This window comes from Symsagittifera roscoffensis, chromosome 5 (assembly GCF_963678635.1).
Source record: "Symsagittifera roscoffensis chromosome 5, txSymRosc1.1, whole genome shotgun sequence".
Lineage (NCBI taxonomy): Eukaryota > Metazoa > Xenacoelomorpha > Acoela > Convolutidae > Symsagittifera > Symsagittifera roscoffensis.
In genome coordinates, this window is record NC_087066.1 from 26,968,555 (window position 1) to 26,989,349 (window position 20,795).

The 20,795-nt window shown below is 39.2% G+C and overlaps 2 protein-coding genes across 15 annotated transcripts in view; both read right to left on the reverse strand.

Annotated features, from left to right (window-relative positions):
• LOC134845504 (microtubule-actin cross-linking factor 1-like) overlaps positions 1-8,715 on the reverse strand; it is a 52,482-nt gene extending 43,767 nt beyond the window's left edge. For all 14 annotated transcript variants that reach the window (XM_063862421.1, XM_063862416.1, XM_063862414.1 and 11 more), the window contains exon 1: positions 112-8,715. In XM_063862421.1, coding sequence (XP_063718491.1) covers positions 112-8,578 — 8,467 coding nt within the window. In that variant the 5' untranslated portion in view covers positions 8,579-8,715. The remainder of the gene's footprint in view (positions 1-111) is intronic.
• LOC134846674 (uncharacterized) lies at positions 8,631-20,401 on the reverse strand. Its single transcript, XM_063864059.1, has 3 exons — positions 19,018-20,401; positions 8,764-12,393; positions 8,631-8,671 (listed from the first exon to the last, which is right to left on the reverse strand). The coding sequence occupies exons 1-3, from the start codon at positions 20,399-20,401 to the stop codon at positions 8,631-8,633; spliced, it is 5,055 nt and encodes a 1,684-aa protein (XP_063720129.1).
• Positions 20,402-20,795: the final 394 nt, after the last annotated feature.

The window sequence follows — 20,795 nt, forward strand, 5'->3', positions numbered from 1 at the left end:
GTCAAATGAGCGCAATATACTTTAGTCTAATCCACAGCATCTCTAAAAATAACATCTCAGATGAAATCCAGCTAACAACTTGAGTGAAATTGAAATTGAAATCTTCCAAACCTTTCACTTTTGTAGGCTCTGTTCTTGAAGCCGCTTTCTTACTGGTTGTAACGACACTCTCTTTCGTCTTTGTGACCGGTTTCGACGAAGTTGGACTTTCAGCTTTCGTCGTTTTTTGACCAGAAACCGCTGGTTTTCTGCCAGCTGTTCCCACTGATTGCTGAGACGATTTCTTCTGCTGTATTTTCGGGATGTTAACCTGCGTCGACGGAGCCTTCGCTGCCGTTCCGCCTTTTTCTGGTTTCTTTACCAATGGCTTTGCAATTGTAACCTTACTCGGCCCTTTCCTTTTCGGTTTATCTTCTACTTTCGGCTTCGTGCTTGACCCAACCGAACTCGCCAAGCTTTCAGAACTCGAGAACAGTTGCTCACACATTTCTGACGTAATCAGTCCTCGTTTCACAGCTTCACTAGGTCGAACTATAGATTTAGTCTTCTGATCGATTACGCCAGCTACTCCAAATGTCTGGCTCTGAGCCGGTCCTTCCAAGGTGCTTGGATCCTCAATCAGTCCTTTAGAAGCTGCGGTGGTCGGTGTTATAAACAGTTTAGTACTTGGATCATAAACTACTGTTTCTTGGATGTCGCTCAAATCAGCAGTTGAATTTGACGCCATCGACATATTTTCAATCTGCTCAATTTCTTCGCTTCGTTTGTCTTTTGAGTCTTCAATTGATTTCATGTACGTTTCAGGGTCGAAGGTTGAACAAATTATGGCCACGTGTGGTTTTTCAACCTTCTTGCTTTCGAAATCCAAGAAAACATAACGCGTTGAATACGATTTAGGATCTTCATTTACTTTGCTTGCAACGTTGACATACTCTTCAGGAGTTATCAATCCCAGGTTCAAAGCACACTCTAGAGGCATTGCTTTGTTGCTGCTGGGTTCCAGAATAGTGATTCCGGACGCAATTTGCGGGGAAAATGCTTCTGGATATTCTTGCTGCAACGCTCGTACTTGCGATGGTTGAATTAGATTTTTACTCAATGCCTCGGATGGCGTTAAAATGTTTCCAGATTTCAGAATCAGCAGTCCAGGGATCTTTGCAGAGCTCTTTTGGAACGTTTCATAAAGTTGGTCGTATACTTCTTGGCTAATTTCTCCGGCATTCAGCGACGTTTCAGCTGGTGTAACGGTCAAGTTATCGGGATTGTAAAGACATAATCCAGTTGGCTGTCTGTTTAATTTTACGTTTGATTTGTCTGCTTTTAGTTTTGAAAGAGTTCTTTGATCAACTTCACCTTCTCGGATTGCCAATTCGAGAGTCTTTGCGTCTCGCTTATCCTTATTGAACACGACTAGCTTCCCGACCAGTTCAGGTTCTGTCGCCAGCTGCTTTGTTGTTTTAGCATATTCTTCGACATTAAGGAGTCCTCTAGTCGTCACCATCTCCAGAGGTATCAACTGGTTGCAACTTGGATCTAATGTCCTGATTTCAGATGGGAGCGACCAAGGTTCAAGGGATTCGGGTATGTTCTTAGTCAACTCGGCACATTTTTCTTCATCGATTAAATTTCGACTTGTTGCTTCGGCTAGCGAAATCAATTGGTTTTGAGCATCAATATAAAGAAGGTTTTTGGTTATCTCCTCTGGTTTTCTGACCATTGTCTCAAAAACTGCGCCGACAGCTTCTTCTGAGAGCTTGTCTTGTTTTATCAGATCTTTCAAAAAGTACTGCGTGTCAGTTTGGACGTCGTACACTTTAAGGGTAGGAATGAATACTGGCTTGGCAATTCCTGGGTACTTTGATTTCAACTCATCAAACTTGGAACTGGTCAGGAATCCTTTTTGAACAGCATCTTGTGCAGTCATTAGATTTGGCATTCGAGGGTGAATTGTCATTGCTTTCGTCAGTTTTTCTGGACTACTTTGCAGCGCGTGCATTAGATTGTCGTACATCAGTGGTGTTACGTCACCATTTTTCAAAGCTTCAGTGAGTGACATTGTTTGCTCTGTTTGTAGATTTATTATTTTCAGTTCATTGTGTTTAGCAGGCTTAAATCCATCTGGGAAAGATTCTCTCAGCTGAAAGTAAAACTCTTCGTTTATGTAACCGAACTCCAATGCATCTTCCGGTGAAACGAGTTCTCCATAATCGTCAATTAGGACTAACTTCTTCCATGCTTCAGGAAACTCTTGCAATTCAACCAGAACTTCTTTGTATTTCTGGGAACTGATATGCCCTCTGTGAACTGCGACCTCGATTGGAATAATTTCTCCGCTGAAGTTGTCCAAAACCGAAATCTCACAAGGTCGAATCGATTCTAGACATTCACAATTCGAGCCCACGAAGTTATTGTAAACATCATTCGAAATCACATCTTCGTCAAAAGCTGCTCTAAGGGACATCAGACATCCGGTGGTTGGGTTCAGAACCATAACTTTTGTAATTTGACTTGGATCTTCATTTAAAGACTGAGTAATGGTCTCGTAAACTCCGGTGCTTAGTCTTCCCGCCATTACTGCGTTTTCCAACATCATCACTTCGGATCCCTCGGAGTCTAAGAGCACCGTTATTCCTGTTGGGATGGTTCCCTCGAATGCGTTAGGATGCAAGTCGCGCAGTTCTTGGAAGAGCGTCGGACTCAAACATCGGTTGCTCACGGCTTCAGACGGTGTGTAAAGATCTCCCGATTTCGGATCTACCACCATGACTTTAGTCACTGAATAAGGGTTCTCGTTTGCTTGTGCTGTAACCATGTTCAATTTATCGTCATTTGTAAAATTATCTCGGATTGCGTCATCGCAAGACATAATCTTTCCACTATCCGAGTCCAGAATAAGGAAAGAAAATGAAAGATGATCTGTTTCTTTTGGATGCATGTCGTAAAACTGTTTGTAATCTTCCGCTGTCAAAACTCCGTTACGTAATGCTTCGTCAAATGATGTAATCTGTTCAGTCAGAGTTGAGTAAAGCATCGTTTTGCTCAATCTATGTGGTTCTTCAGCTAACTTGTTCAGCAGTTGCTGGTACACAGTGTGTGGAATTATTCTGTGACGCAAAGCTTCTTCGACCGTCGAAAATCTCTTCGAAGGAACAATGAAAACATTCAGTCCGGTCGCTCTAACCGACTCGAACGCTTCTGGGAACAAAGAGGCAATGGTATTGTACCTTTCTGCATCCACGATCTGTTTCTTGTAAGCATCGTCCAAAGTCAAAACTTGATCTGCCAGCGGGTTGAACATCATAAGTTTACACATGAATTCATTGCCGGCTTTGAATTTGTTCAGTGTTTCATTGTAGGTTTCAGGTGATAACATTCCGTTTAGAATTGACTTTTCAATCGGAACAACTATTTCGGTTCCAATGTGCAATACGGAAATTCCGGTGGACTTCATTGGCATCAGGAGTTCGGTTTGCAGTTCAACAAACTCGTCAAAAAGTTCGACGTCCAAAATCTCTGAATCCACAGCTGCTATAGGCGTCATTACATATCCACTGTGGCTATCGAGAATCATCAACTTGGTTATCAATTCAGGTTCAGTTTTCATTTTGGCAACCAGCTCTTCGTAAGTCTCATTAGTCACAGCTCCTGATGTTAAAGCTTCAAAGAGAGACATTATTTGTTGCGTCTCGGAGACGTAAATTAAAATTCCTGTTTCTTTCAGGGGCGCCTTAGTAGAAGGAACTGCTTCCTGGATCTCTTTAAGTTGTGCAATGTCAATGGTTCCAGCAGCCAGTGCTTCCTGGGGCGTCGTCAAACACCCTAACTTTTCGTCAACGATCAAACATTTAGTCAAGGATTCAGGTTCAGTTTCAATTTTTTCCAAGGTCACCGCGGCATTTTCAATTTTGATGCAGCTCTGATCAATCGCTTCTTCCAGTGTCATTTCACGGTTGAATTCGTTCGAGTAAACTGTTAACTCGGGAGCTTTCATCAATTGCATTGCATTTTTATGTTTCGATGCCAATTCTTTTGCCTTCTCGGGATGCAAAAGATGCCTTCTGACGGCTTCAAAAATGTTGAAACAGTCCTTTCCTTTATTATCCAGAATCATCACAGTGGTCAGTCTTTGAGGGTTCGATTGAACGTCTTTAGTTATCTGTTCATATACGTTTGCGCTAATTATGTTTTGCTCTTTTGCAGTTTTCAGTGGGACAACTGAATCAGTGTCTTTAGAGTAGACCAAAATTTTTGCTTCGGCTTGAGAAGCCGTTAGCAGACTTCGGCTACTTGGATGCGTGAATCCAGATTCAGGAACCAAACCCTTCTGCACCGCTTCGTCGAAGCTCAGTAGGTTTCTTTTCTTGCTTTCCCACACTAATGGTTCGTCAGCTGACGTTTCAGCGTCAAGCATTGGCAAAGCCTCGGAAAGTGAAAGGATGTTTTCTGCAATAGCGTCTTTCAATAGTTTAGCCTCACCAGTGTTCTGAACTATTACATATGTATTTGCGTCTTTGTATTTGAAGACGTCTTCGGTTTTAATCTGGTCAATGACAGTAGGATCGATCACTTCTTCCTCGACCGCTTCTTGCAATGTCATCAACTGGCTATCTTCTGGGTTCCTGACCATTAATGATGGACATCCCGATGAGTTCTCGACTAGCTTCGCCAGCATATCCGAGTAGGACTCCGGTTCCACGAGACCCATTGAGAAAGTTTCTTCCAGAGTTCTCACGACTCCATCTTCGGGATCCAATACCGAGATTCTACTAGGCTTCAAAGGATGCAAGAAGTCAACATGCTCATGGTAGAGATTCTTGTAGATGTCTTTAGTTATGGAACCCTCAAGAAATCCGACGACTGGTGACAAGAGTTCGGATTTATCAGTAACAACCAGGAGAGACGGGACACCTTGCGGTACCTCGACTGCAATCTGCGACAGGTCGCAATACTTCTCGTAAGTCGTATAGCCCAGGTTCATTGCGTCTTCTATGGTGAAAATTTCAGCAGTTTTGGGATTCAAAATTTTGATCTTGGAGGACAAGACTTTTTCAAATCCTCGAGTGAAGTTCAGGAACATTGATTCGAACTCCTCACTTGTGATTATTTTCGATTCTAACGCCAACTCAGGCGATATCATTGCGTTTTGGTTGCGATCTACTATTGACAATTTCGAAACATATCTGGGATGTGTAGTGCTGTTTAGCAACACTGACTTGACGTGGTCAAATGTTATTGTCCCGAGTGTATAAGCTTCTTCGAGTGAGTGTACGTTCTTGGTATAGGGATCATAAACTAGCAGTGATCCCAGACTCGTTTCATCGGGTAATTTTTGCACTAATCGGTCATACGTTTCTTCCGTTACTAGTCCGTTGACAAGCGCTTCTGGCGCTGAAACCATAGTTTCTGAGTTTCTTTCCTTTTTCTTGATGAATGTCTTGATTCTGTTTTCAGTTTGGGCAATTTCATAGAATCCTTTCACGGTCAAATGCTCGCGCAACGCGGCTTGGTGAGCAGGGAACAACATTTTTTCATCTGGTACGTAAATAAGCAAAAATGATGCATAGTCGCTGTCAAAATAGAGAGTACTTAGATACTTTTCAATAGCTTCTCTGTCAATTATATTTTCAGAAATCGCATTTCCGAGGCTAATCACGTCTGCCGATCCTTTGGTCACGACTGAAATTGGCGGAAATTGTCCAAAGTTGCTCGGATTTACTTTAGCTTCTGAAATTACCTCTGATTTTGGATTAAAGACGCTCATTTTGGCTGACTGCTGGAACAAGGCGAACACTCGATAAGCACAGATACAAGAATTGAACTTGGACTTAATTTCGAGTTTCTGCTGGTCGGTTATAAACTTCGACTCAACCGCTTCGTCAATTGAAATGAACTCAGTTGCACTCTTTTCAATTTTCAGGTTGGCGAATAACATGGAGCCGAATTTGTTCACTTCGGAAATCTGAAGAAGCTCAATTTGTGAGAACTCTTCTTTTGTGATCAACTTTCTATTTTTCGCATCTTCGACTGAAATCTCGATATCTGAATCGTTCACAGGGTACACATAAATTTCAGGAAGTTGCTTTACGTCTGCCAGTTTCGAAATTTCGTTTTTTGCATAGAAAGTTTTCGACTCCACGTTGTAAATCATTGGAAGCTCAAAATTTTCTATTTGCGCATGTACCAACTTTGGTTGCAAAATTTGAGTTAAGGAAATTGCTGAAAACTGTCTAGATAGTCGTTTTGTATCAATTTCGGCTAATAGGTCCTGTGATATATTTAGACCTCCAGTTGTTGCTAGCGTCATAAGGTCACTTTTACCGGTCGAAGCGTTGCGCAGCTCAATATAACTCTCCATGTCAAAGTATCCCAAGCCTAACGCTTCCTCAAGCGAATACTCATCGTTGGTAGTTGGGTCGACAACTGAAACTCGCCCAGGGATAAAAACAACTTTCTCGGGTCCAAAATCTACTGGATGGGCTTCTTTGTTCTTGAGTACCTTATACTGTGAGTGTGAAATAATTCGCTTTCGGTAAGCTTCGGCTAAAGTGCACAGCTGACTACTAACTGGATCTTGAATTGTAACTGAAGGCAAATCTGCTCCAACTGTAGTATTTTGACTGAATGCTTTGTTAATTACTCTATCATATGTCTCCTTGTCGATCAGTTTATTTTCAAGAGCTTCGTCTAAAGTGTAACTTTTGCCTGTTGATTTGGCGGTGATCACTATCTTAGTCGGCAACGGTCGTCTTTGAACGACTGGGATACCTTCATTTTTCGTAACATCGGATCTTAATCGCTGGAAGACCTCGAGAGAAATCAGTCCTCGCGAAAATGCTTCCTCAGGCGAAAATGTTTCACTTGTCTCCGAATGACTGATGTAGATGTCACCCTGTATTTGAGATACCTTCAATTCGTCTATTCCCATTGTTTCTTCCGTTTTCAACTCTAGGTACCTGGTTTCATCAATCAGTCCACTGTCAAATGCTTCGTCTAGACCCCTTTGCTCTCCAGTTTCGGGATCCGTGATCAATATTATACCTTTTGGAACCATTCGGGTTTCAGATTCCTGGTCCTCTTCTTCTTCGTCCAAGTCATCGTCTTCCCAGTTCTCGGCGATATTGGCCCGTTCGTGAATCACTTGGTATAATTCTGGGTTTATCATGTTCAGTGCCAAAGCATCATCCATTGCTATCTGCATTGAGTTGTCTTTGTCAACAACTGAAAAGTGAAGCAAACTCCACAATCGAGAATCCTCGGCCAGCTCGTCCAGGAGTTTATCTGGAGTATTTTGGATGATTTGCAGCACCTCTGAGTTTATCAAACCCCGTTCAAATGCGTCGTCTGGACTTAGAAGATCCTTGGATCCCGGTAACACAACTTTGACCAGGAGTTTGAACTGCTCCCTGGCAACGATCGAATCTGAATCAATTGGCTCTGGTTCCAAAAGTGTTGTAACTTCGAACATCAATTTGTTGTAGGTCGGTGTATCAATCAATCCTATCTTCAAAGCTTCACCTGGACTCACAACTGAATTATTTGCCGAGTTGTACACGAGCGGCGCTTCTGAGTCTTCAATATTGATGATTGGTGCAGATGGGAATTTGAACCTTTCGCGATCAGGTGTCAAATTAGTTTCTTCCATTGGTGTCCTTACAGGAACAGTTTGCGTGGTTTGGATAGTAACTAATTCAACGGAATCATCAATCTCTTTCAAATCACAGTAAGCTGAATGATCAATAAGTCCACGTCTGTAAGCCTCTTCAGCGGAAACTTTTCCGTCTCCAAGAGCGACTTGATTCTCGGGTGAACCTTCGATGAAAATTGCTCTTGAAATTTCAACTTGTGGGTTCAAATCCAGAATGAACTGTGATTTTTCCATTATTTGGGATGTTTCCGGAAAATATAGAGTTTCAGAAGATCTTGAAATGGTCAGTTTTCCGTCGTTTTCTTTCATCTGATTATATTCTTCTTGGGTGATCGGGACACCTGTATCGATTCGTTCACGTTGTTTCATTTCACTGAAGATCTCTTCATCCAGGAGACCTCGTCTTCTCCCTTCATCAAGCGAGATCTTTTCGCCAGTAATCGGGTCAATCAAGGTCACTTTCTTGACCAGATTTGCCAGCAAACTCTTTCTGGGATGAGCAAACACTATTGGCATCGACTGTTTCACACTCTCCTGGGACTGAGTCTGAACCTCTTCGATCAAGGCCGTTCTTGAATTATTCAGACTCTTCATGCTAGCTGTTCGTTCCATTAATGATGTCGCTTCAAGTACTTGCGGTTGAACATGCAAAAATGCTTCCGGAATTTGGATTCCAGCTGTTTGTGCATCTTCAATGGTCATGTGACCTTGAGTCGCAGGGTCAAATATGACACTTGATGGTTTAGATGTTTGCGGAATGTTACTCGTGCTTCGGTCTTTCAGGCTCTGGTACATTTCCGAGTCGATTACATTTGTTTTTAAGGCTTCTTCAAGTGTCATGCGACTACCGCTTTCAGGTGATACAACTCGTAGAACCTTCCGTTTTATTTTCTGCATTGGTTTTTTGTTCTTCGAACGTTTCTTTGATGCCATTTTCTGCGTTGCAGGTAGGACAAACTCGCCTCCCAATAGTGATTCGGAGGACTCAACGGGTGCTTTTGGTTTTGGACCCTGATCCAGATGTTCCTGACTGACAACTTTTCCATCAATGAACTTGTAACAGAATCGTATTCCATCGTCAGTTTCGACACTGATGTTCAAATTGGACGAGAGTTTACGCTTGTCCAGTCTATTAATTCCAGATTCGCTTTTGATCTTTCGATTTTGCTCGGCTTTTTCGTCATATGGAACAACGATCGCATTCGGGTCTTGTTGGATCTCGCTTAGCAATCTTGAATCGTCAACTGAGTATTTTTTGCGTTGGACTTGAGGCTTACCGCTATTTTCATCCACGACAGTTTTCTCCAAGAGAACAAACTTTGATTCAGGCTCTGGAGTTTTCATTTGTTTCACGGTGATGCCAATAGTTGGCGTATCGCATGCTTCAACAATCTCTTTATTTTCAATCTTCTCATCAAATTTGACAGATTTTTCATTGTTTTCCGTTTTCTTGGAAGTAATTTCAACTGATTGCACTCTAGGAGGGAACGCACTTTGAGTCAAATCAAGTTTCTTAGGTCTAGCCAATGGTTCCTCTTCCGCCTGTAAAGCCAGGAACATTTTGGACGCCTTTGGAGCGTCGTCTTCTTTTTTCTTCCTCTCAGGACTTGCAAGGCCTCCTAAAAGTCTCTGTATGGAATTCGACTTTGTTAATTTTCTCACTAGTGGTGCTTTTGTTTTGTAGTATGATGTCATTAAAAACTTCTCTTCATTCTCAAGACATTCCCTGTGGACAACTAAGTACCTCGACTTTCCATCGAACGTTTCATAAATTGATATGGATCCTAGATGTCTAATTTGAACACAGGCCGTGAACTCGTTTAAACTAGGCGCCAGTTCATTTTGGTCCAGTTTTTCAAACCGCTCAATGTCAATAGCTGACAAATGATGAATTAACTCAGTCGCAGTGGGCGCTGATTTTATGTTCATTAGCTTGCTCAAAGGAGACATTTCATCGCCGGTCGGCAAATTGAAAAAACAGCCTACCGATGATTTTTTGAGTGGGACTTTGTTTCGGAAAAACTCGGGCAAATCTTTGCTATCAATTGGAATCCAGTAAGTATTTCGCTTAGAGACATCATTTCTGTCTTTGGTTACAAACGAGAATTCAACTATTTTTTCGTCATAGTTTGCAGTCGTCCGATTGATCAGAACTTTCTGAATTTTGCAGTTGTAGTTTCGACAGAGCGCGAAGCTTTCATTTCGGTTTTCTGACTGACTCACGATTGTTCTTTCTCCTTTTCCCGAGGAATCGAAATTTTCTTCAAATGAGAATCGGTTCTTTTCCGAGAACTTCAGAACCATTTCGGGATCCTGGAATTCGACAGACGGACATTCGTCTATTTGACAAGTATGCAAGAATTTCGGAGCCGGGTCCAAGTCGGCAGCCATTGATAGCTTGTCAAATATTGAAGACTCGGGCAAAAATGACGTCAGAGGCCGTACGTCCTCGGAGTTAAAAATAGTTTCGTCAGGGTTTATTATTCTGGTCGTATTTGTAATAGATCTTCCACTTCCATCAACTAATTGCTTCTTGAGCTCTAAAATGGATCCCAATACTTTAGACTCCCCTCTTTGTTTGTGAATTAAGTTCTTTTGACTCAGTGTCAAAATTGTCGGCGAAGGTGTGAAAAACGTATGTCGGGACACCTGTAAATTGTCATCTTCAGCCAGTTTGAAAATTTCCACTTCTGTTTTCTGCAATTCATTTTCGCTCTGCATAGTCTCAGTGACTTTAACGCCAATAACTTTCGTGATTTCAACCTCGACTTGACAAGGTTCGTATTCAATTTCATGAGGCATGAAATTCATCAGAAAGTCATTGAAGACCTCTACTTTCTTTGATTTGCTCACCGTTTTTCCGAGAATTAGATCATCCTTCTGCATTGAGAAGTCTAATTGAACTAGTTTATTTAACAGTTCATCGTTGAAGTTACTCCATCGTTTTACGTGTACAGTTTTGCCGCTCTTAAGGACAAACACCAGAGAAGTTTCATAGAAATCAGTTTCAAATCGAACAAAATCTAACGACGGTACGGTCTCGGAGGGTTCTAGGAGTCTGAACTCGGCTTTAGTTGACCGATAGCGACGCATTTCAATCGCTTCTTCGTTTTTACTGTCAACAGTTGAAAACTTGACAAAAACATCATATTCTGAATTTTCATTAAGATAGTACTCAAGACATCCTTTTAAAAACCCCGAGACTTCGAATTTCGTTGGCTCTTTCGTCAAGTATTCCACTTCTTTTGAAACCCTAGAGAGGTCGGAAGGGTTCGAGAGACCACTCTGGCTCAGGAATCTGACCAGTTCAGGGTCATCGTGTTTGTAGTATCGTGTCAATTGCGAACTTTCTTCACCTTTCACGTCTTCCCTTGACACTTCAATGAACTGCTGCGGGTTTTCCAGAAAGTAATCGGCTCCAGGCTTCACTTCATGGACTTCCACTGCGTCGAGTCCATAACGTCGATATTCAACGACAATTTCGCCTTGCTCTTTTATGCGTTTGACAGACAAGTGGTAAAACTTTTTGTTGATCTCGTGAATATTCTGTATTGTGGCATCTTTGAGAGGTCGCATTTCTACGACCCGTTTGTAACCTTGACGAGGGTCTGAGGACAACAACTCAGTTTCTTCGTCTGGGAAAACTGTGGGATGGAAAACTTGAGATGTCAAGAATCGCGAGGGCATTCCAGGCTTCGGCTCCTCTTCAAAATCCGGTTCCGAGTCCCGGATTTCCTCGTCGTCGGAAGCACGTCCAGTTAGTATCTCTACGGAACTCAAACCTCTCAGTTTACGAGTCTCAGAAACATCGCCAACTGTAGCTATTTCAAAATCATCGGGTACTTTCGTATCATCGACATCAGCAACTTGATTGATTTCAACCGCACTCAAGCCTCTTTTTAGCTTTTCAGCGTCTTCTAGTTTTTCTGATTTGACACCAAGAAGATCATCTTGCGCTATATCTTGATCACGCTCAGAAACTATTTTGTTTTTAGATCCACTGAGGAATCTCGACTTAGGCATTTCACCTTCTGCGGTTTCCATTTCTGGATGCATGTCATCTTTAAGTTCGTCGTTTTCAAAACCAGATTGAGGGATTTTCTCTGCCGACAAAAAATTCTTCTTTCTTTCATCTAGCTGTTCATTTGTAAGCGGTTGCTCGTCCACCTTTTCGATTGCTTCATCAGATACAGGCTCAAGAATAACTTCATTTAAGCTAATTTTGGCTCCACTTAGACCCCTTGATTTCAGTGGAGTTTCATCTGGGACTGTTTCGATCTCTGCAGTTTTTTCGTTTTCAATTTCCATGTCTTCAATATCACCCGATGATAAATTTCTTTCGACACAAAATCCGCGTACATGTTTGTTTGCTACTGTCACAGCTTGTTCCAGACTCGTATCCCTTTCAACTTTTCTGGACTCCAGAACTAGGCCAGATACTTCACCAATTTCTGTTAAGTTTGGTTCGGCTGAATGGTCGCCCTTCACGGGATCAGTTTCAACTGCTGTATTCAAGACTTTGAAGCTTTCATTTTCTTCTTTTCGAGTTTCAATCGAAATTGATGCAATTGAAGAAACGCCTTCATTCGGTATATTTTGCTCGCAAGTTTCATCTGCTGTTTTTTCTGTTGCGGGAAACGTTTGGGCAACTGTTGATTCATTAGAAGCTTTATCTAGTATTTCTTGACTTTCTTTTCCAGGAATCTGTTTCGCTTTGGCCGAACCACCGCAACTTAGCTCTTCAACCCCTGAAGCATTATGAATATTAGTCAAAGAATGCTCGATCTTTGAAAACATGATGTAATTCAGCTGAAAAAAATTGCGATTGAAAAATTAACAGAGAGCAATCGTCTAATGGGCTAGTGGTACACTGTTCTCACCACATACATTATCAGACTCAAAAGCATCCAGTGCTGACACCTAACACATCTTCTGAGTTTTCTGACCACCTTCTCGCATTTAACATTTTACACAAAGCGAAGCTGAACTTCGCAAACGCAATTGAGAAAAGCGCAGAAAGAATCCTAAAAACGGCAAAAAGGAAAAATGTAAGAAAAAACACGTGAAAAAAAATTCGAATCCACAAAAATATAGCCAACAACCGGACACGATTTACGATTCGAACTCGATCATCCCGTTCAAGGGTCACTCTTCTTTTCTACAATTATCACATCATTTCTTATTATCAGGCAGCAAATTATGCGCCTAGAAAAAACGGAAACAACTCGTTATTAAAGAGCGAGGCGAATAGCGCGGTGAAAAAATTGATTGAGCATTTGTGTTCATCTTTCAACTTTCGAAAAATATATACCATGTCTTTGAATTTCGAAGACTGTATATGATTGGCACTTAGAGAAAACCAGATCACCAGATTTTTTATTGCACTGGAATTTCAGAAAAATTAACCCCATTTTTGAAACTAGCGAACTAGTGAAATAAAGCGAACTTAAAGAAATCATAAGTCACGAAAAGTCAAATTTGAGTTTTTAAATTAAATTTGATCAAAAATTTTACTTTTTCTTGAAACAAAAACAAATAAAAAATCATTGAGACCTATCTAAGTGAAAAACACTTCGTTCTTTTATTCTTAAAAAATGCCTAATTATTCTTGATGCAACTTCCAATTAAAAAAATAGGCTCTTCAAAAAGTTTCCATGACTGACACTTTTTTCATGATACAAGCCCGTCAAAGAAAATTGGATCAAAACGAAATTTTGGATTCAAATGGGTAGTCTAAGAAATAAATCCACCTTTGAAACTACAAGAAAATCAAGTTTTTTGAGTCATTTGCAATTTCGCGATTAAATAGCGTATTTGCCTTCCATTTAGCAGAAAAATATGATTTAAATTTGATCCAAGTTGAATTGAAAAGAAATCAAGTCAAACTTAAGCGCAAAAACATGGAAGAATTTCTCTTTTAAAATGGAGCAAAAAACCAAATCGTTTTAATTAGTGTCTTCACTTCATACATTTACACTTAATATGATGTCCAAAACAGTGACTAAGCTGCACTCCGCAAAAGCAGAAAAGCGGCAAAAAAGGTAAAATGTACAAAAAATACAGAAAAATAGAATGAAAATCAACTTGAAAAAAGTGCTCTAAAATATAACTCGAGACTAGCTGCCAATTGTTCAGACCCCTTAGTTTATTTCAAGTTGAAACGATTATTTGACCGTGTAAAAGTATTTTGATCATTAAGAGATTGTGCATAAAATTAATGAATTTCACACATTACCAGATCGAAAATCTTACTTCATTAGAAACTCGGGGCATCGAAATCTTAAACAGATACAACTCACCCTCAAAAACTATTATTTTTATTAACTTTGCATTTGAATGTGCGATTCGTTTGGAAACAAGAAGTAGAATGACCCTTGCATACCCGCTTTTTACCCAAAAACTACCCTAGCATACCCGCTTGGGTAAAAAAATACCCTGAAGTGAAATCAAAGAGAGCAAAAACATACGCAAGTAAAAAACAAGGACAGCCGGTTACTGCGCAAGTAGCACAGAATGATCCGACCAAAGTTTTTTTTCTGCGTTGTGTAATAAAAAATCTGAAATAACAAAATTAAAACTTAGGCGACAATCATAGCGAAGTAGGCCAGCTGGTAAACAATTTTTGTAGAAAATTGACTATAAAAGCTAAAAAAAAATCGTTTAAAGCTTAAAAAGAAAATAGCAAATTTTTTTTGAATTTTCAAGTTTTGATTCCCAAATTGGCGCTGAAAACTCCAAAAACTAACTTTAGTCAACTAAAACTAAGTTTTCACGGCTTAAATTAAGCATAAATAAGCTATTTTAATCCTGCACGCTCACCTTATTGGCTTGCAATTAGACCATAAATCAAAAATTTCAAACTAGTTTTTTTTCCATGAGAAAAATTTTTAACAACTTTCAAGGTCGTTCGAATCAAGACTATAAGGGCTTCAAAATGATATATCACTCGATCCATCCGATAATTATTTGGGGTACCTGGTTTTTCGTGGAAAACAAAAAAAAACGAATCCAAAGTTCCTCCCTATTTTCAAATAATAGGAACAAAAAACAGCTATTCGATTGTACATCGTCGCAATTAAAACCCTCTGGAGCCAACCAAAGTCGACCTCTGGTACCGTTTTTTTTAAATTGCTATCTTTACATATGCGAAGTTTTTGTCCGAAATAGAAATTGTACGCAGAGGCGATACAAAGATATACACAGAGGCGAAGCTGAGCTTCACACCACTTGCGATTCAAATACGAATGTTATGAAAATCAAACGGAAAAAAATTCATAACATCGTTTTTGTCAATCAAAATTGCAGCAAAAGCCCAAAAATATCCGGAAATTGCCTGCGCCATTAGAAACTCTACCAAGAGCCTTGGGAATGCTATAGAGAGGCCATATTTTCAAAAAAAAAGTCCTTTCTGCGGAACAAAGCAGACAAAAATAAGCAAACAGACAAAAATTTCTATTTACAAGAAAAACAAGTCTTAACTAGAATCGACCGGGGTTTTTTTGTCTCAAATATGGGGTTTACAGCAACTTGGATTAAAGCTGAACCATCGAGCTACGGGATCTAAGCCGAAAAAAATGAACAGACAAAATCTTTGCCATCTCAAGCAGTTGTTTTATCTCTACGGCAGATGGCTGATTGTATTTGAATTAACAATTACCAAGCGGTAAAAAAAGCCGAACAAACCTGAGCAGAAGCCCTTCATGCCGAAAAGAAAATCAAAAAAATTCTGAACTTACAAAAAAAATGTCAAGTCCCTTTACCCGTCAGAGCACACACACACACACACGAGCATAATAACTTTTCTCGGACGTAACGACGCAATAAGTCGATATTAATTGTGCCGAAATTTATTGAGCCATAAAAAAGACGAAAAAAAATGAAAACAAGATGAAAGTTTAACAAATCGAGCTGGTTAAGTTACAACCAATGTGAAAAGCAAATCTCAATTCCGCCGGATTTTTAAAATGCTAAAAACAACTGCAGTTAAAATGGTTACAGCTAAAATAAACTATTCTTAGATGGGTCAACTAAGCCGAAAAAAACATAAGCAGACAAATAATAGGCCGAAATTTAACTGAACCGGAAGGTTTAAAAAAAACTGGTCCTGGTCACATTCGAATCCAGCGCCTTTGCCGTCCCAGGCGTATCCATTACCACCAGGCTAAGCGTGCAAGATACACTACAAATTTTGAATTCATTATGAAACCAGGGTACAACAGGTTGAATGAGTCCTGTGGACAAATTTGATTACGGGGGAGGGGGAGTCTGGTACCCATTTGCAAGACCCTTGCTTTCGCAAGGGTAATGAAGGAGAGTCAAGCATTTACAAATTGGCAGCAAAAAAAACAGCCAGTTAAATTTTTTACAGAAAATTTATAAAAAATCTTGCCCCCAAATGGGATCGGTTCTAAGACCGCCAGATGACAGTGAAAATTCTCTACCAGTAGCGCTATATCGGCTGTTTTCCAACACTAGCCACCAATAAAATCAAAACTTGTAGAAAAATTCCGATGCTAAATTTCTCTGCAGCAAAAAGCCAACTGCTCGTGAAACCAACTTATGAAAACTGAGTTAGATAAAGTTTTAAGGGAAATGATGCAATCAGATACAGTCATAATTTCAAACGATTAGATTATTACAAGAATGAAAAACTAACACAAGGCTTCATTCATTGATTTCTTGTGACTGAAAAGCAATAAAAAACTAATTGAAAATTAAAAAGCAAAAAAAAATGGATTTGAAATATACGGGAAAACATAGCCAACAGATGAGGAAAAAAACGGTGACAAACTCAATTACCGAAAAAATATATTAAAAAATTTTGAACTATTTTAAACTTTTGAAGAAAAAAAAACATTTTAGGTTGAGTTTCATAATTGTTTATTATCCGTATTTTTCTAAATTTATGCCGTTCAGAGACAACTGAATCAATAGTTTAATTTTTCATTCAGCTGAAACTTCAGAAAATGAAAAATCAAGTCCATTTTCTTAACTTAAGTTAACAAGGTTTTCCCTGACCTTGGCACTTTTGCTGCTCGATAGTGGAAATACACACCTTTTCAAAAGTAAATGAACAAAATTTCAAAATAAAACGAAAGACCGCGATAAACCAAATCAAAACTCAATAAATCATCACGATAAAAAAATTCAATAAAAAAATCAGTTCGTTCTTCAGCACGCAATTACTTAAATTATCAGAAAATCCCGTCTGGTGGTGACAAAGCCGACGAAAAATAAGAAGATACACAATAGGCCATAAATTATTCATTCAAACTAAAAAAACTCAACTAGCAAAAAAACACCTGGCCAGATTTTAACCCTCAATCTCTGCAGACTCTGCCTCTTCGCCAAATACGCAAATAAATATACTTTAAATCAAGTCACAAATAATTCAGTTTTTGTGATGAACAAGTTGCTACAATAAAAAAGTTTAAGTTCCAATTTGAAAGCAATTTCTGATCGAAGCTTTAAAAAATCTGAACAGAAGTGTAGGACTTTGATAGAAAAAATTCATTGGACGTAAGACAAGCTTTGCCAGCTGTAAGACAAGCTTTAGTTGTTCGACGCAAAATGCAGTTCGAGTGTGATGTCTGCAACCATAAAAATTACTGACTTACTTTGTGTTTTTGTTTTTGAAAACATCAACATTCGAATTTCACAAAAAAAAACAGAACAATTTTCGATTAATACTGATAAAAGTAACCCAAGCTGAGAGCACTGGTTCGAAGTTTCAATTTTTTATCGCTGACAATACTTAAAAACAACATGAAAATCCGTTTTCAAATTCAGAAGTAGTTAGTTTATTTTTCGCGCCATTTCCGCTTTCGCCTATAAAAAAAACGAAGAAAAAAACTTAACTTCACTACGTTCGTTTCATTGAGACTTCAAAACTATTTCGATCAATTTTTGGTACTTCTCAATCAACTTCAAGGTTCAATCAGAGGCGAAGCAGAGGTTTCCATTACTTTCGTAATTACTAAATCGCAAATGAAAAAAAAAATTTGGAAAAAATTTCAGAAAATCATTCGAGAACCACCACTAGCAGCATTAAATAAGCACTTAGTATTTACCGAACGGACACTAAGTCGACAATACATGGGTACACGAACATCCAGCCGAAAACAAAAAATATGCCATATGAAATTTTTGTCATAAAAACTAAGAAGATATTAAAACTTTTACACCACAAATTACCTGAATTAAATTTTTGATTTTCAAACGACACAAAATCAGTTGACTAAGCTGATACAACATAAGCCCAAACCAGTTGTGTCGATTGAAGCTTGTAAATGAAAAAAAAAGGAAAATATACAAAGTCAGGGCAGCAAAGTTAAATAATAGGCGTAAATTAAGAACACTTGCAATTACAATGAAAACTGTTTACAGCTCATTAAACATCCATGAGGTGGCAGTTAATCAGAAAAAACATAAGCAACCGAATAAAAACTCGACAATTCAAATTCTCACGGAAAACAAATTCATCTAAAACAATGTCCGACCGAGACTCGAACCCCGCACTATAGATCAAGTGAGAAGGAGCCTGGAAGCCGTTAAGGTTCAATGATAAAGCAAATTCAATTTCTTACAGATGAGTAAAAATTGTTCTCGGATCATTTTGTGCTACTCGCACCGCAACGGACTCTCCTTGTTGAGTTTAGAACATACAAAATTTCGTAACACTTGATCTCGCAAATATAATTCATAAATTCCCGAGTATTTTATGGACCTCAATTACCGAGCACCTTGAAACAGATTGCTAACGCCTAGAAAAAATTGCCTAATGTATACTTTATAAAAGCCAAAACAAAATATCCTCAAACATGCCTTTTGCAAAAAAAAACCGGCCGAATTATCCGATAATAGATCTATCAGTTCATTTATCTCGACTTCACTCGACCAAGAGATCAATATGTTCACAACATTCTATTTCGTACTGTCTCGATTAACCTTTTCTTATCAGTTCATAAATTATAACATCCTAAAGTTTGAAAAAAATATTCCGAAAAATGAAAATTTCTTCATTGGAATAAATAAAACTATATACAGTTGGCCAATGAAAGCCAAAACTGATTTACAATCTGTCGAGCTATTGTAACCGACAACTCTTGCCTGAAAAGTGTTGCACCCGAATAGCAACTATAAAATTTTTCATGATTGGATAAGGGCTTGTTTTACCTTTTGTCGCCCCAGTTGGGGTAAAAGCCACTTTGCGACATTTGAAAGATATTGTTACTTTATTCATTTCATGCGTAAAAAAAATCTAGAGGCATAACATGCATATATCAAGTTTAGGGTGAATATTCCGTGCTTGTTGATTACTTCATAGGTTAGAAGGCTACTAATGTCAAAATTGTTAATTTTCAAAGTCAAACCTTCCATCTGCTGGTGAATCTCCAGAAACTCTGCATTCTGTGAGTCGAAAGTTAGTTGAACATCCTCAAAACTATCTGACTTCCCCTCAGTCATTGTCCAGTCGATATTTGTTTCTTGGTCAAATCTTTCACCAGTGTCATTGTCAAATATTGGCTCTTCTTTACGTGGGAAGGTAACGTGCAGGAACTTGACATCGTCATTTTCTACCGTCGCATCAATTTTGATATCCAATTCACTTCCAAGTTCCTTTTCCCCTAAGTTTTGGTCATCTGTCAGGTCAAAAAGAGGCGCTCCCGTTTTTATTTTGTTAGCCGACAAAACATCTTCTTCGACGAAGGGTTGCTCGCAATACTTGGTATCAACTTCGTGAATGTTCGCTTTATCTAGTATGGATTTCTCAGTTTCGTCATCTGCTTGTTCGTCCGTAATTAATGGAAGAACTAAAATATTTTCATCTGAAACAGTTTCTTCAATCTGATGTACGTTGCTGGGAACATGGGTTCGATCCTCACTCTCGTCTAATTTATTTAAGCCATGCAGTGTTTCATCAGCTAAAACTGTTTTATCAGGTGTCTCTGGTTCGATTTCAGAAAGAGCTTCCATTTGATTATCTTCCTCTTTCAGTGTGCTGACTGTTATTTCGGATTGCATTTTGTCTGGCTCCATCTCTGAGTTAAATTCTTCATTCTGCGAGTCGACTGTAAGTTTCACATTCTCAAAACTATCAGACATACCTTCTGTTATTATCCAGCCAACATTTGTTTCATCGGCAAAACTTTCATCAGTGTCATTGTCAAATATTGGCTCTTCTTTACGTGGCAAGGTAACGTGCAGGAACTTGACATCGTCATTTTCTACCGTCGCGTCAATTTTGATATCCAATTCACTTCCAAGTTCCTTTTCCCCTAAGTTTTGGTCATCTGTCAGGTCAAAAAGAGGCGCTTCCGTTTTTATTTTGTTAGCCGACAAAACATCTTCTTCGACGAAGGGTTGCTCGCAATACTTGGTATCAACTTCGTGAACATTCGCTTTATCTAGTTTCAATTTTTCAATTTCGTCTTCTGCTTTTTCGTCCTTGTTTGAAAGAAAAACTGAAACTTTTTCCTCCGAAATAATTGCATCAACCTCATGCACCTTGCTGGGAACATTGCTTCGATCTTCAATATCCCCTAATTTATCCAAATCAGCCGATTTTTCTAGGTATGTGAAAGTTTCAGCGAGTTTCTCGGGTTGAATTTCATTAACGGCCGCTTCTACTTGATAATCATTTTCGTTCACAATGTTAACCTTTAGTTCGGTTTGCGTTTTCTTTGCTTTAGTCATCTCGTGAGGGATGAATTCCACTTCAGACTCTTCAAATTTCACACTTTCAACCGTTTGCATATTTTCGGGTTCTTTCGTCTCTACAGTTGGATCTAGTTCGTTCACAGTTGAGATGGCTTTAGCGTTGACTGGTTTTAGTGAGCTTTCAGATAACGATTCCCCAGGAGACGAAACATCATCCAATGGTTCCAGTTTCTTACTGTCTCCAGGTTCAACAACATTTTCTATCTTTTCTGTTCTATTTGTTTGGAGTGAAAACTCCGGCTCTTCAAGTTCATTCATGATAAGATCGGTTTCTGGGAATTCAGTTCCAATTTCCTCGAATTCGGAGAGAATTTCAGACGAATCCGAGCCGGTAGTAGAACGGACCTGGATTTCGTAAAATAATTTCTCCGCTTTCCTGCTTCTACCTTCATTTTTAGCTTCTGAAATCTCAGCGAAACTTTCTTCGGCA